This window comes from Otolemur garnettii, unplaced genomic scaffold, assembly GCF_000181295.1.
Source record: "Otolemur garnettii isolate 467f Iridium unplaced genomic scaffold, OtoGar3 scaffold00152, whole genome shotgun sequence".
NCBI classification, from domain to species: domain Eukaryota; kingdom Metazoa; phylum Chordata; class Mammalia; order Primates; family Galagidae; genus Otolemur; species Otolemur garnettii.
In genome coordinates this window covers 702,725-715,960 of record NW_003852547.1, presented here as the reverse complement: position 1 = coordinate 715,960, position 13,236 = coordinate 702,725, and the positions used below count along the sequence as shown (strand labels likewise).

The 13,236-nt window shown below is 45.6% G+C and overlaps 2 protein-coding genes across 2 annotated transcripts in view; both read left to right on the top strand.

Annotated features, from left to right (window-relative positions):
* The window catches only part of CXCL17 (C-X-C motif chemokine ligand 17), a 16,970-nt gene extending 12,042 nt beyond the window's left edge, over nucleotides 1–4,928 (top strand). The window contains exons 2-4 of the mRNA XM_003799481.3: nucleotides 672–752; nucleotides 1,448–1,549; nucleotides 4,810–4,928. Coding sequence (XP_003799529.1) covers nucleotides 672–752; nucleotides 1,448–1,549; nucleotides 4,810–4,907 — 281 coding nt within the window. The 3' untranslated portion in view covers nucleotides 4,908–4,928. The remainder of the gene's footprint in view (nucleotides 1–671; nucleotides 753–1,447; nucleotides 1,550–4,809) is intronic.
* Nucleotides 4,929–8,908: 3,980 nt separating this feature from the next.
* The window catches only part of LIPE (lipase E, hormone sensitive type), a 20,088-nt gene continuing 15,760 nt past the window's right edge, over nucleotides 8,909–13,236 (top strand). The window contains exon 1 of the mRNA XM_023519013.1: nucleotides 8,909–9,095. Within this exon, the coding sequence (XP_023374781.1) occupies nucleotides 8,978–9,095 (118 nt within the window). The 5' untranslated portion in view covers nucleotides 8,909–8,977. The remainder of the gene's footprint in view (nucleotides 9,096–13,236) is intronic.

Here is a 13,236-nt window from a genome sequence, read left to right as displayed (position 1 = left end):
GGCGCCGAGCCTAGAGATTAGGGCTTTAACAAGGCATAATTGATTCTGACAGGAACTATCAGAAATTACTCCAGAGAGGAGGTGCCATCTGGGCCCACTTCTAACTTGAGAATCTCAAGTCTATAAAACATTATACTTAGTTCTCATAAAAATATTTTAAATATCAAAAAATGGAGATAAGATGGGATCATAAAATAAAACAGGTTTGGATAAAGAAGAATGTATTTGTTCCAGAGGAACAAAGGGAAATACCAACCTCTTATAGTTGAACTGAGATTGTGGATTCAAATACAGCAACTTGACGATCAAGTGAAACTCTTGGTTCATGAAATAATCTGCTCTTTGCTCTCACTTCTTAAGTCACTGGGTTTTTAATGTGGAGTATGGCGGGAGGATGTGAGATCTTTATAAATGCTTACCCTTTGTCCTCTCTTCCACCTAGAAGCCATTCTTTCACCTACCTTCAGTTAAGCTTTCTTTCTCTAGGCCAGATTTTAAACCTCAATTCCTTATCCATTAAAATATTCCTCTCTTGAAGCAAATTAAATCCCAGAAGTTAAAAAAAAGAAGAAATGGAGCTGTGCTAACCTAGGTAGCACAAGGCTAGGGGACCATTTCTGCTGTCCCATTGTCTTTTCAGTGACTGGAAGTGACCTATTTCCTTCCAACAGGGGTCGCCAGAGGCCACAGGGAACAAAGCCAGACTTCTGGAAGGTGGCTCCAGCAAGGCAGCCAAGAATGTGAGTGCAAAGGTCAGTAACTCAGCATCAACAACAGCAATGGCACCACTATGACCCCAGCTCTCTCCCTCGGGCCCCTCTGAGAGCAGTGCAGATATTATCTCAGCCAGCCTCGCCCTTTCCCCTCTCCAACGGCCAACCACATGCAAGACCAATGCCTGCTTTCTTCCTGAGTCTCAGGCAAGAACTAGACTCCTCCAAGGTCTAGGAGTGAGCCACCCAAGTCTCAGGCTGCCACCTCCTCCTTACCCTTTTCCCAAAGAACCTAGGGCTGCCTTCCAAAAGGCATTTTATTTTTTCCTGGCCTTCCAAAAGCTTCCTGGATTCTATTCTCAGCCTTATTGTATTCATAGGAAAGACTAAAACCAGAAAGGCAAATGGCTTGTTCAAAATAAAGCAGCCACTAAAAGGCAGACCTAGGTCTTTTTCTCCTTTACCTCCTCAATGATATTTTGATGTCCTCTCAAACCTGCCACCAAATCCTTGCCCATTCAGGTCAGGAAAAACAATTCAGAAATCCTGGTGTTCAAATAGCTAGATGTCTCCATTGTTCTGTGCTGACCCCTTTTCCCATTGCAACATGGGAAGGGAAAGAGCAGTATGAAAGAGGAAGTGGAGACCATGGAAGATGGCAAGTAGAGCCCACCATACTCCCTACTGATAAACATACTAACTTTCCCATCTAAGGAGCAACCCTGTTATTTCAGATTGGTTCCTGAGAACCCCTAAAAGAAAACTCATGACAGTGCCTGGGCTGCCAAAGAAGCAGTGTCCCTGTGATCGTTTCAAAGTCAAAGTGAAGAAAACCAGTAAGTTTCAAGAGAATAACTTCCTTAGACCACAGTGACCTGTGGAATCACTAGGGATGAAACAGGTATTGAGAATAGGCAAGAGAGGTGAAATGAAGAGCCAGATAAGCATACACCTCAGCCCTTTGTACTCAGTGTCAACTTGTGGGGAAACAGGAAGAGCAAGAAAAGCAGTATACAATTCTCCCAATCCTAGCAAGATCTAACCAAATTCTTAGATCTTAGAAACTTACTACTTATCAAAGTAGAAAGAGATGGGCTACTGGGGACCTGGTTATCAACTTCTGCACACAACTAGTGTGTCAAATAGAATTTGACTCCTCTCAAAAACTCCTCTAGTCTAGCAGTTTTTAAATGTCATATAAAAAGTAAATTGGCAATGTTAAACTGATTGATATTATGATATTATCAAGAATGGGATAGACCAGGATCCTTATTATACACTGTTAATGGAAATAAAGTAAATTTGGCAGTACCTATCAAAATTTTAAATGAGTGTACTTTTGACTTAATTACCTCAATTTAATAAATCTCAACTACAGGCTCAGCACCTGTGGCTCAAGCGGCTAAGGCGCCAGCCACATACACCTAAGGTGGCGGGTTCGAATCCCCAGCCCGGACCCGCCAAACAACAATGATGGCTGCAACCAAAAAATGGCCAGGCGTTGTGGCGGGCGCCTGTAGTCCCAGCTACTTGGGAGGCTGAGGCAGGAGACTCGCTTGAGCCCAGGAGTTAGAGGTTGCTGTGAGCATGACGCCATGGCACTCTACCCAGGGGAATAGCTTGAGGCTCCGTCTCAAAAAATAAATAAATAAATAAATAAATCTCAACTACAGAATACTAGCATGGATACTCAAAGATATATGTACAAGAATATTAATCATAGTAGTATTTGTAATGACAAATAAATGGAGGAAATGTTCATCACAGGCAAATTGGGCAAATAGCAGTTGTCAGAAGTAATGAAGTAAACCATTACATGTTGACTGGAAAGATATCCACAATATATTAGTGGAAAAAAAGACATAAAAACTCCTACTTCACATTCTTCATGCAAATAAATTTCAGGTGGAATACAGATATAAATTTCAAAGAAAAATTTATAAGGGAATATAAGAGAATGTATTCATAACCTTGAGATAAGACAAGATTTCTTAAACAAGATAAAAACGCATAAACTATGTATAACTATAAAATAAAAAGATTAAATAAATTGAATTTCATTGAAATTAAGAAAATTTGATTATCAAAAAAAAATGGCAACCTACAGAGTAAGAGATGATATTTGTAACATATATAACCTACAAAGGATGAGTATTCAGAATATATGTTTGTATAAAGAATTCCTACAGGCCCAGCACTGTGGCTCCCACCTGTATTTCTAGTGCTCTGGGAGGCCAAGGCTGGAGGAACACTTGACCAGCCTGAGCAAGAACAAAACCCTATCTCTACTAAAAATAGAAAAAGAAAAATAGCTGGACATGGTGGCACACACCTACAGTCCTAGCCATTTGGAAGGCTGAGACAGGAGGATCACTTGAGCCCAGGAGTTTGAAGTTGTAGTGAGTTATGATGATGCCACTGCTAACTGGAGTGATAGAGTAAGACCTGTCTCAGAAAAAAATGAAAGAAGAATTCCTACACATCAGGGAGAGAAAGGCAGGAAATAAAATAGATGAATAGACAACAGACTTGAATAGCCATTTCACAGCTGAGAAAATCCAAATAGCTAATAAACTTATGAAAGGGCACTCCACCTTATTTTATTGGGAAAATGTGAATTAAAACCACAGTAAGATATCACCAATCATCAGATTGGCAAAAATTTTTAAGTCTGACCAAACCAAGCACTGGGAGAGTAGAGCAAAGAAACTTATATTCTGCTAACAGGAATATAAATGGGTAAATCGCTTTGAAAAAGTATTGACAGTTATTTACAAAAGTTTGTTATGTGTACTCTGTGTCTACCACTCTTAGGTATACATTCAAAAGGAATGCACATATGCTTATGTATACCAAGAAAACATATGCAAGAATTTCATAGCAGCTTTGCTTATAACTGCCCCAAGCTGAAAACTGACCAAAAGTCAACCAACAGAAGAATGAATAAATAAATGGTGATATATTATATATCAGTGAAAATGAACAAACATGTAACAAAATAAATGACTCCTACAAATATAGTGCTGAGTAAACAAAACAAACAAACAAAAAAGACAAGACATGGGAGAATAGCTACAGTATGATTTTATATACTATCTTAGTCTGTTTACAGTGTTATAATAAAATCCCATAGATGGGGTGGTTTTAAACAACAGAAATTTATTTCTCCCAGTTCTGGAGATTGGGACTGGCAATCCAAGGTCAAGGTGCCAGTAGATTCAATGTTTGTTGAGGGCCCAGTTCCTCACAGACAGTGGCCTTCTCACCCTAACCTCACATGGTAGGTATGACTAAGATCCCTCAGCCTCTTTTATATAAGAGCACTGACCCTGTTCATGATGAGTCCACCCTCATGCCTTAATCACCTCCCAAAGGCTTCACATTTTAATAGGGGTTAGGATTTCAACATATGAATTTGGGGGGAATATAATAAACATTCAGACCACAGCATGCATGCACGTGCATATGTGTGTGTGTGTGTGTTTCAAAAACAGGCAAAAATCTAACTAAATTATTTAGGAATATATACATATATATATACACACACATATATGTGAATACATATATATACACATACATACATGTGTGTGTTATGTGTGTGTGTGGTAAAACAATTTTTAAAAGTAAATGATTACAATAAAAGAAAGAAAGTCAGAATTACTTCTGTGAGGGACTGTAGTGATTAGAAAAGGAAGGGTGCTGTTGGCAAAATTCTGTTTCCAAGCCTAAGTAGTAGTTTCATGACTATCTGCTTTATAAATTTTTAGGAACTTCTGTAGATACATAATATTTTCCAGTAATAAAAGATCTGTTAAAGGTACAAAGCAAAGCAACACATAATATAATCTCATTTTTGTTTTGTACATTTATATAGCAAAAGATATGGAAGAATTATGTAGCAAACTATTAACAGTGGTTGACTTTGGGAAGCAGGTTGTAGAAGTTGGGGTGGAAACCCTTTCACTTTTTACTGGATTTTTAGATTTTAATTCTATCTAGTAGAGGAGTCAGACTTTTATAATTTTAAAAGCTCCCATAAAAATTAAATTTTAAAAATGTTTTTAACACTTGCTTCTACCTTTTATTTGTACCCTAGGACAACAAAGGCACCACAGGAAGGCAAACAAGCACTCCAGAGCCTGCCAGCAATTTCTCAAACGATGTCAGCTAGCAAGCTTTGCTCTGCCTTTATAGTTCTCAGAGCCCACTCTTCCAATCCCACATCCTCAGATAGTAAGCTTACCTCGAAGATGGTCTCATTCTCCCACCTCATCCTCCCAGTCCCTGTACCCACCCCCTAAATCATTCCAGTGTTCTAAAAAGCATTTTTCCCAAGATCACTTTGATTATTGCCTTCTTCGCTTGTCACTTTTCTCCTATGCCCTCCTATGTTTTACCCAGGCTTAAGCTTAATTATCAGAAAAATAATCCAGGAAACCCCAGCTTCCTAGCTGGTCTCACTTAATCTTAAATTGAATCAGGAAAGTAACAAATAGAAATCAATGAATATCTTTTAACGTAATAGATCAAAATCAATTCTTTCAAATAGGGTCTGCCAACTCACATTCAATCCAAATAACCCACTTTACCCTGTTCATTCCAAACCCAACCCAGATTCTACACATATGTCTCCCCCACTACAACTCTTACTCTCTCACCACTGCCCAACCTGCTAATCTTCACTCATTTAACAAACCTTTCTGAGGTAAGAGCTAAGTGGGACAAAGAAAGCACGTATAACAATGAATCAAACATGCTCTTATCAAAGATAACAGAAGTCAAAAAAAAAACAGTTTCCTAGCACGTTGGCAGCCTTCAGTGTTTAATTACAATCATCATCATCAATGGCCATATAGTTTGGGCTAAGGAGATGGTGTGGAGAATAGCAAATGCCATTCAGAAGGGTTTCAAACAGTAAAAATGGGAGGTCATCATGGTTTTTGGCTTTTTATTTTTTAACATGGGAACAAATTATCAGAGTGACATATAAGGAGATTAAACTGGTAGTCATATGTAGGAATGAATAAAAAGGAAAACTATATTGCAACAACTATAGAGACTGCCTCCCCCATAGTCCTTTCCTCAAATATCACAAAGGGAGGAAAAAAAGGAACTCGGGTCCAGAATCTGACTTTTGTCATCCCAGATGAAACAGAGCATTAAACTGGGATCCTTGTCTTATGAGAAGAAACATTTTCATTGAGTAGTGAGTGGGGTGGGGCCCTATTTATGACACAAGAGGGCAAGCCCCTCCCCTCTGGTAAGAATACTGAGCAAACAGCCTCTTATCCCTAATCCTTCCCCACTAAAGTTGGAGGCATAGAGTTCACAATTTGACATCAGAGTAGGGGCCAGAAGTGGTTGGCCCACTTGTCAGCTGCCTTAAAAAGGAAAATCAGGGATGCCAGGATGAAGGAGTGGAGCCCAAAGGGAAGTGCCATCATGAGGAATCAATGAAAGATCTGTGAAGAGGAAAGCCTGCGGGGGAACCCAGAATGATAAACCCTGGGAGATCAACATCTCCCTTGAGGGAAGTAAAAAGAGAGGAGCCAGGTTCTAAATCAGTATCTAGGCCAGACTGGGAACCAGAGCCACACCAGGAACTTACAACCCAGCCAGACCCAGAATCAAAGACTCAGCAGGGATCCAATACCCAACAGAAGCCTGTTTCACAACAAAGACCCCTCACCCCACAGGAGCTCCTTCCTCAACATGAAGCTGAATCCCAACAAGAACTCAGAGCCCAACAAAAATGTGCTTCACAGCAGGAGTTTCTTGCCCCACAGGAGGCTGTACCACACCAATCACCTCCCATCAAGAGTCCCCACTTTACCCAACAAGAAGCTACCTCCCAGCAGGGACCTGGGCCAGGAAAAGAATCTACAACTAAACAGGAATCAGAATTGAGAGAGAGACATGTGGTCCAGCCAGAACCTGGGCGAGTAGAGCCACCTCTAACTCAACAAGAAACTGAATCAGCACTTACAGCCCAGGCTAATCCTGGACCCAAAATGGGAACACCTGCTCAGATTGAATCTACAGGCCAAGAGAGACCTGAACAATCAAACCCTACAGCCCAAAAAACAACTCCAATCCGGGGAGCCAGGCAGGGATGTTTAACTGAGCGGGGATTTCTAACAAAACTGCAGGAACTATCCACACAGCGATCAAGCCTAGACTGGAAGACATTTTTTGATTGGGTCACAGATACTGACTCAGAATCAAACATGTGGTCATCTTCAAAGAAGGATGGAACAGTGGCCCAGGGAGTGAAGCTAGCTTTCAGAAAGAAATCTAGATATGAAGGAACATCAGGATATTGTGGGACATTGCCACATGTGAAGAAAACCAGTGCCCAGAATCATAGACACTACCAGGACACAGGTGAGTTTGAACCTGGAGGAACTGTAGCCTCCCAGGGACATTCATTCATTCATCCATTCATTTAAGAAATACTAAAAATTTACAGGATATCAGATTAGCTCTAGTCATCCTTCATTAATCCTGAGATAAATAGCAACATTCCCACTTTATGGATAAGGACCCTTCTGCATAAAAATAAAGAATCTTGCACTGGGCTTGTAATTAGGTAGTGGCAAAGCCAGGATTTGAAGCCAAGGTCTGATTTTCTCCCCCTGCACTAGGCTGCCTTCCTGCTGAGGATTTGGGGAATATCAAACAGAGGTGGGAAAGCGCTCTAAGCTAGGGACCAGGAAACCAGGAAGGCTGGGGCAGACACTAGCTTAAGCACCAGCAATACAGCGCTGAATGGGGACCTTACCCTCCTGGAATTTCCATGCAGACTAGGCAGAAAATCGGGCAGTGACAGTCTCTGAGTTTACTAGATTTGTCCTCTGCTGCCAGGAAGACACTTGCTCCTCTGCCCCACTGCTTCCGGAAGAGACTCTCTGTCCTGCCAGGTGAAATGGCTGAGCCTGTTGTGTTCTCAGAAGGAGGGGCCGTGGGGGGCCTGATGAAAGGAAAGTTGTGAGAGCAGTGTCAGAGAGTGATGGGCCCCAGACTCAGGGCTGACTCTTCCTGGGGCCCCTCTGAGGCAAGCAATGGTCCCCCTGGGTGCAGGCTCCATTTCAGTAGTGCTCAGGCTCTGAGCCTCCTTCTCTAGTCTCAAAATCCCTGTTATGGAGAAAGGGGGGATACAAGCCGTGACCATGAGATGGGAGTTACTTTTTGAAGTAGCCTGAGAGGGTGGAAGAAAAAATGCAGCCCCAGCCCTGAAGCTGAGGGCACCTGTAAGACCATAGTCGAGAGTGGGTAATGGCGGTCTTTCCACCCAGGAATGGCTGGGCTGTCAGTGCCAGGGCTGGTTGTATGCTCTGACAGCGAGGAAGGGCAGGGTGCAAAGAGTCTGAGGCCTGATTTTTTTGGCTCTGAGGACGAAGACCTGTTTTTCTAGTCAGCCAGAGCTCGGTCTCAAAGGACGCCTGCACCACGCCACTGATGCGGCTGGAGCCACCTTTCAGGCGCCCTTAAAGCAAGTTGGCCGTGTGCGCATGTGCACGCTTCTCGCCTTCCTCTGTTTCCCGCCTTTTCCTGAACTCGCGTCGCTCCCACTACTTTCTTCTCGCTGCCCGCCGGCCCTCGACCTGAAGCTAGTGCGCAGGCGCCCAGCCTCCCTTCCATTCTCGGGATGGGATAGGAGAGAGTAAGGGCAGAGAGAGGAAAGAACCCGCAGAAAGAGAGTAACAGAGGCCCTAGAATGCATAAGGCGGGGCTTCCCCAGGCACAAGCTACGTCTCCAGTGCTTGCGACCAATCCAGTTTCGAGTTGCCAGAGGACCTGGCCCGCCCCTGCCCCCAGGTGGAGGCTCAGCGGATGCCCCCTCCTCCTGGTAAGCAGGCCAGGCCACATTCTAGGGGATCCCTCTGTGGGAAGGTGAGCAGGATGGCGAGCCTGAGCACCAGCACCTAAGAAGATTGGAGCTTTCTCTGTTGGCGTGGTACCCTAGGGACTACGGACTAGTCCTGCCAAGAAGGACGCTTTTCGCCGCCTCCAGGGCTGCATTTTTGTTGGCCGCGGGCCCTTTAAGACTTGCAAGGGGGCGGGACTAGGCCTTATGTCCTAGTGGTTGAGGGCGGGGCCCGGCCGTGGAGTGAAGCCAGCTTGCACAGAGGGCGGGGCCCACAGAGGAGCCAGCCCATGATTGGGAGATATGTTGGCCCAGCGGTGTTGTGCAGCCAGGATTGGCCCTCGAGGCCCGGCCTGGCGGATGGAATTGTCGCTAGCGTGAGGACCGCGGAGAATTGATGGAGTCATCCGAGGGAACGGAGTCTGCCCGGGTTCCTGGAGCCCCGGCCTCGAAGAGGGCCAAAGAGGGGTTGAGGAGCCGCAGTCGCCAGCGGTGGCGTAAAGGCAAGGCCAGAGGTGAGCGCGCGGGGCTGGCAGCAGCCCGGAAGGAACCTTGTACATCCTGCGGGGAACTGGGGACAGAGTGGACTGACCCACTGCCACTAGAAGTAGGGGAGCCCGTGAAGTGGCCCAGTACCACTCTGTGGGGGGGGGGGAGGGGCAGGATTAATCCATTGTGAGAAGGGGTGATCTAAGAACAGAATGTCCTATTCAAGCGTAGCGACTACTGGACGCCGTACCGGCTTGAGAGCAGAGTCTGGAATTCAAGTCTTTTGGACCAAGGTTCCCGCTCCGGTTCCGTATTTCCTGTGTGACCAAGGGCAACTGTTGCATTCCGTGTTTCCCGCCTGGGAAATTGTTCAGGCGCCGATTTTCTGGTCTCCTGTGCTCTCAAGAGGATAATGAGGAAAGGGTATAGGTGCTGTTACCCAAAGAGGACGTTTAGGGGTGAGTCAGGGAAAGGTACAAGAAAGGGATATTGGTAGTTAGGAGTGCAGTGGGGCCCCATCCTCCCACCCGTGAGTCAGTTCATCTGTCCATTCATTCATTGTCAGTCCACCGGCTTTAGCCAGGTCCACTAAGGTGTAGCTTCCTGACCCCCACCGCTTCCAGCACAAGGGAGCCCTACCTTGCTTTCAGATCTCCATGCCCTCCCTTGGGAGAAAGTAGGGCTGTCACCTGGGTTCTCTAGGGTGTCACATTATTTCCAGATTTCAGAAGGCAGACCAACAGAGATGTTGCAACTCTCGGGCAGGAGGAGGTCCTTGCTCAGTTATGAGTATTTATCAATCTGGGAGGACCCGTGAGAAGTTCTTTGCAGGAAGGAAATTGGCATGAGCACTGAGCCCCTAGAATCTCAAACTCACCCTTTTCCCTGCTATAGAACATCATTAGCCAAGGGTAGAACTGGCATTGGCTCCAGACACAAACATACACACACACAAACTCAGAAAGGCTTGGAGTTCAGACTGGAGCCCAAGGGCACTCACTGTCACACAGGAAGACACTAACACATACCCAGAGGAAACACAGACTGTAGTTAAGAAGGCATAGGAGTCTTCATTCCTCAGGCTCTGAGTTGTGATGCTCTGGGCAACAGGCTCCCTCTTTCCCTGCCTCAACTTTACAAGTTCTAGAAGGGTATGATGACAGGAATGCTCGCGAGGCTGTTGTGCAGTTTGATTGAGTGTAGAGTGTTGGGCATGGACACACAGCAAGGAGATGGAGGTTTTATTATTCTTAGTCCCCTATAACAGTGAGCTTCCTAAGAATAGGACTATGTCTACCTTGTTTATCCTGTATTTCCAGAGCCTGGTATGCTAGGCATATAGAGACTCAAATATTTATTATTGAATTAATAAGTGAAGGAATGCATGAGCTATATAACACAGGAATATTAATAATACATACATGAGGAGTCAGAATCCACTTGGGCACAGGGCTTAGCCAGTCCTACTCATAAACCTAGGGATCCACCTACTCACAAAGGCTCATTCCCCCAAGCTCCAAGATTTGCCTGTCATTTCCTGATGGCTGCCCTGGTGTCAGGCCTCATATGGGTGAATCACCTCACTCTGCCCCAAGGGCATCTGGACTGACTAGAGCAGTCCTTGTCATCAGTGTGATCTTCCCAGTAACCGGATGAGGCTAATATCACCTCATTTGAGGCCAGTATCACCTCATTTCCCAGATGATGACACTGAGACTCTGAGCGACCAAGGCTACCTGGGCTTCCTTACATGGCCAGTGAGGACAGAAAGATGGCCACTTTCTGCTTCCTCAGGACAGACCTTATGAATTCACAAGTACTATGAGCCTGACCTTGATTCTGAGCCCAGAAGGTTCTAATCACACAGATGCTTTCAGCAGCCATTGCTAAACATAGTTGTGCCAGGGCTAAGCTCTCAGTGGCAAGCAGGACAGACTCATAGTTGAGCTAGGGACACAGATACTATTCAAAAAAAGACTAAGTGTAGATTATGAGAAATACAACTGGAAAAAAAAAAACAAGAAAATAAAAGAGGGAAAGTTCCCAGGGTGCTGACATCTGACCCAAGGATGAGCTGGGCTAACTCTAGGCAAGGGGGTGGGAGGGAGGGTGGGCAGGACAGAGAGGACCTTGGGCAAAGACCTTGAGGCCCAAGGAAGCAGCACATTGCAGTACAGCGGGAGCTCAACGAGGGCCAGAAGGAATGGTAAGAGAGGGAGCGGGGCAGGCAGAATACAAGAGAAGGAAGGTACCCAGCTTTCAAGGCCATGTCCAGGATTTGGAGCTCTCTCCTGAGAGCAAGGCAGTGAGGCATTGAAGGGTTGGGAATGGGTGTGATCGGATTTATTTTTAGAAGAATCCTTTGGCTACTATAGGGACAATAGATTGAAGGCAGTGAAATCAGAGCCATGTAATGAGCTGTCACAATCATCCAGAAGAGGATGCTACAGCCTAGACCAGGGAGGAGGCAGTGGAGTAGGGGAGAAGGGTTAGTTCCAGGGGTTTCTAGAGGGTAGAGGGGACAGGGTGATGGATTGGATGGGGATGGGGGTGGAGAATGTAGCCAGGATGATGCCTGGGTTCCAGCTTGAACAAATGGGGAGGGGTATATATTCAACCAATACACACACACACACACACAGACCAGGATACGCACAAATGTGTATATGTATTTGTACATACTTGTATACAAACACATGCCCACACAGGCTCACAGGCTAAGAGGAATGAGAGACATACATCCACTCATAGGCTAAGAAACACATAGGCTGTGACACTTGCATACCTTCAAACATACCAAAAAAATATGAACATGTACAGACTGAGAAAAAATGTCAACATGCCCACCCACAAACACAAGCCAAGAACACAAGCTAGTCTACATGTGTGCAGACATAGATGTGAACCCCAAAGACAAACTCATGCCTGACCAGAAACAGAGAAGGATCAACACACAGAAAGACAGCAGAGACCAGCAGCACCACACTGGAGCCACCTCTGGCTGGCTATGGGATCCCAGGTGGCCACGCACCCTCTCTATGCCTCAGTTTTCTTATCTGCCAAAAGGGGATGATAATGGGCCCTCCCTCATGGGTTCTGGGGCAGATGACACAAGTTACTTCACTTCACATAAAGCACAGAAAGAGACCAGTGCCTGACACACTGTGGTCATTGGTGCAATGTCTGCTCTTTTATGCAGACCCTCAGGGAGCTGGCCACATGCTCTTGGCCCCCACCTGCATCTGTTTCCAGACCTCCCTACTTCAGAGGCCTTTATCTCCTCCCAAGCCCCAGACCTGGCCCTTCCTCCTTCCTCCCCCCTACTTCCTTTCCTACCACCTTTGTCACCCCTGTTCAATCCCCAGGGACCAGCATCCAGGCCAGGTACAGCTGTCTAGAGGCTCTTTAGGGCAAAAGGCTGGTGCCCAGTGAGTGAGATCCACCCTACCAAGCTGAGTCCCTTGGACCTACCTCTGCCCTAGTCCTCACCCAGGCCCTAGCAGGCCTGCCTCTGCCCCAGTACCCTCTGCCTGGGATTCCTAGCAAGTTTCTGGCAATCTCAAAACCCCTTCCTCCCAGCTTTACCCAGCCCAGCCCTCAGGGAGCTGCATGGAACAGGACAAAGGGCAGAACTTTGGTGTCACTAGGATCTGGGATCCAGCCCCTTCCCCTCTGCTTTGTGTAAGTCACTAGTTCTATCAAAGGTACCTGTCTCATCTTTAAAAAATATCCCTCCCCTTAAACAGGAAGCAAATGAAACTAGGTTTGTAAATTGGGAAATCAGAATGTCAGGCAGTATTTACCAAGCACTGGCACCACATGAGGTCTGAATAAAACAGGCAAAAATCCTGCCTTTGGGACATTCTAATCTAGTGAGAGAGACAGAGCAAACAACATATCTCTTTTTTTAAGAGATAGGGTCTTGCTATGTTGCCCAGGATAAATACAGGCATAGCTCAGAATCATTGCAGGTTTGGTTCTAGAACACCATAGTAAAGCGAATCTCACGGTGAAGCAAGTCACACGAACTTTTGGTTTCCCAGTGCTTAAAAAAATTACATTATGGCTCGGCGCCTATAGCTCAACCGGCTAAGGCGCCAGCCACGTACACCTAAAGTGGCGGGTTCAAATCCCCAGCCCGGACCCGCCAAACAACAATGACGGCTG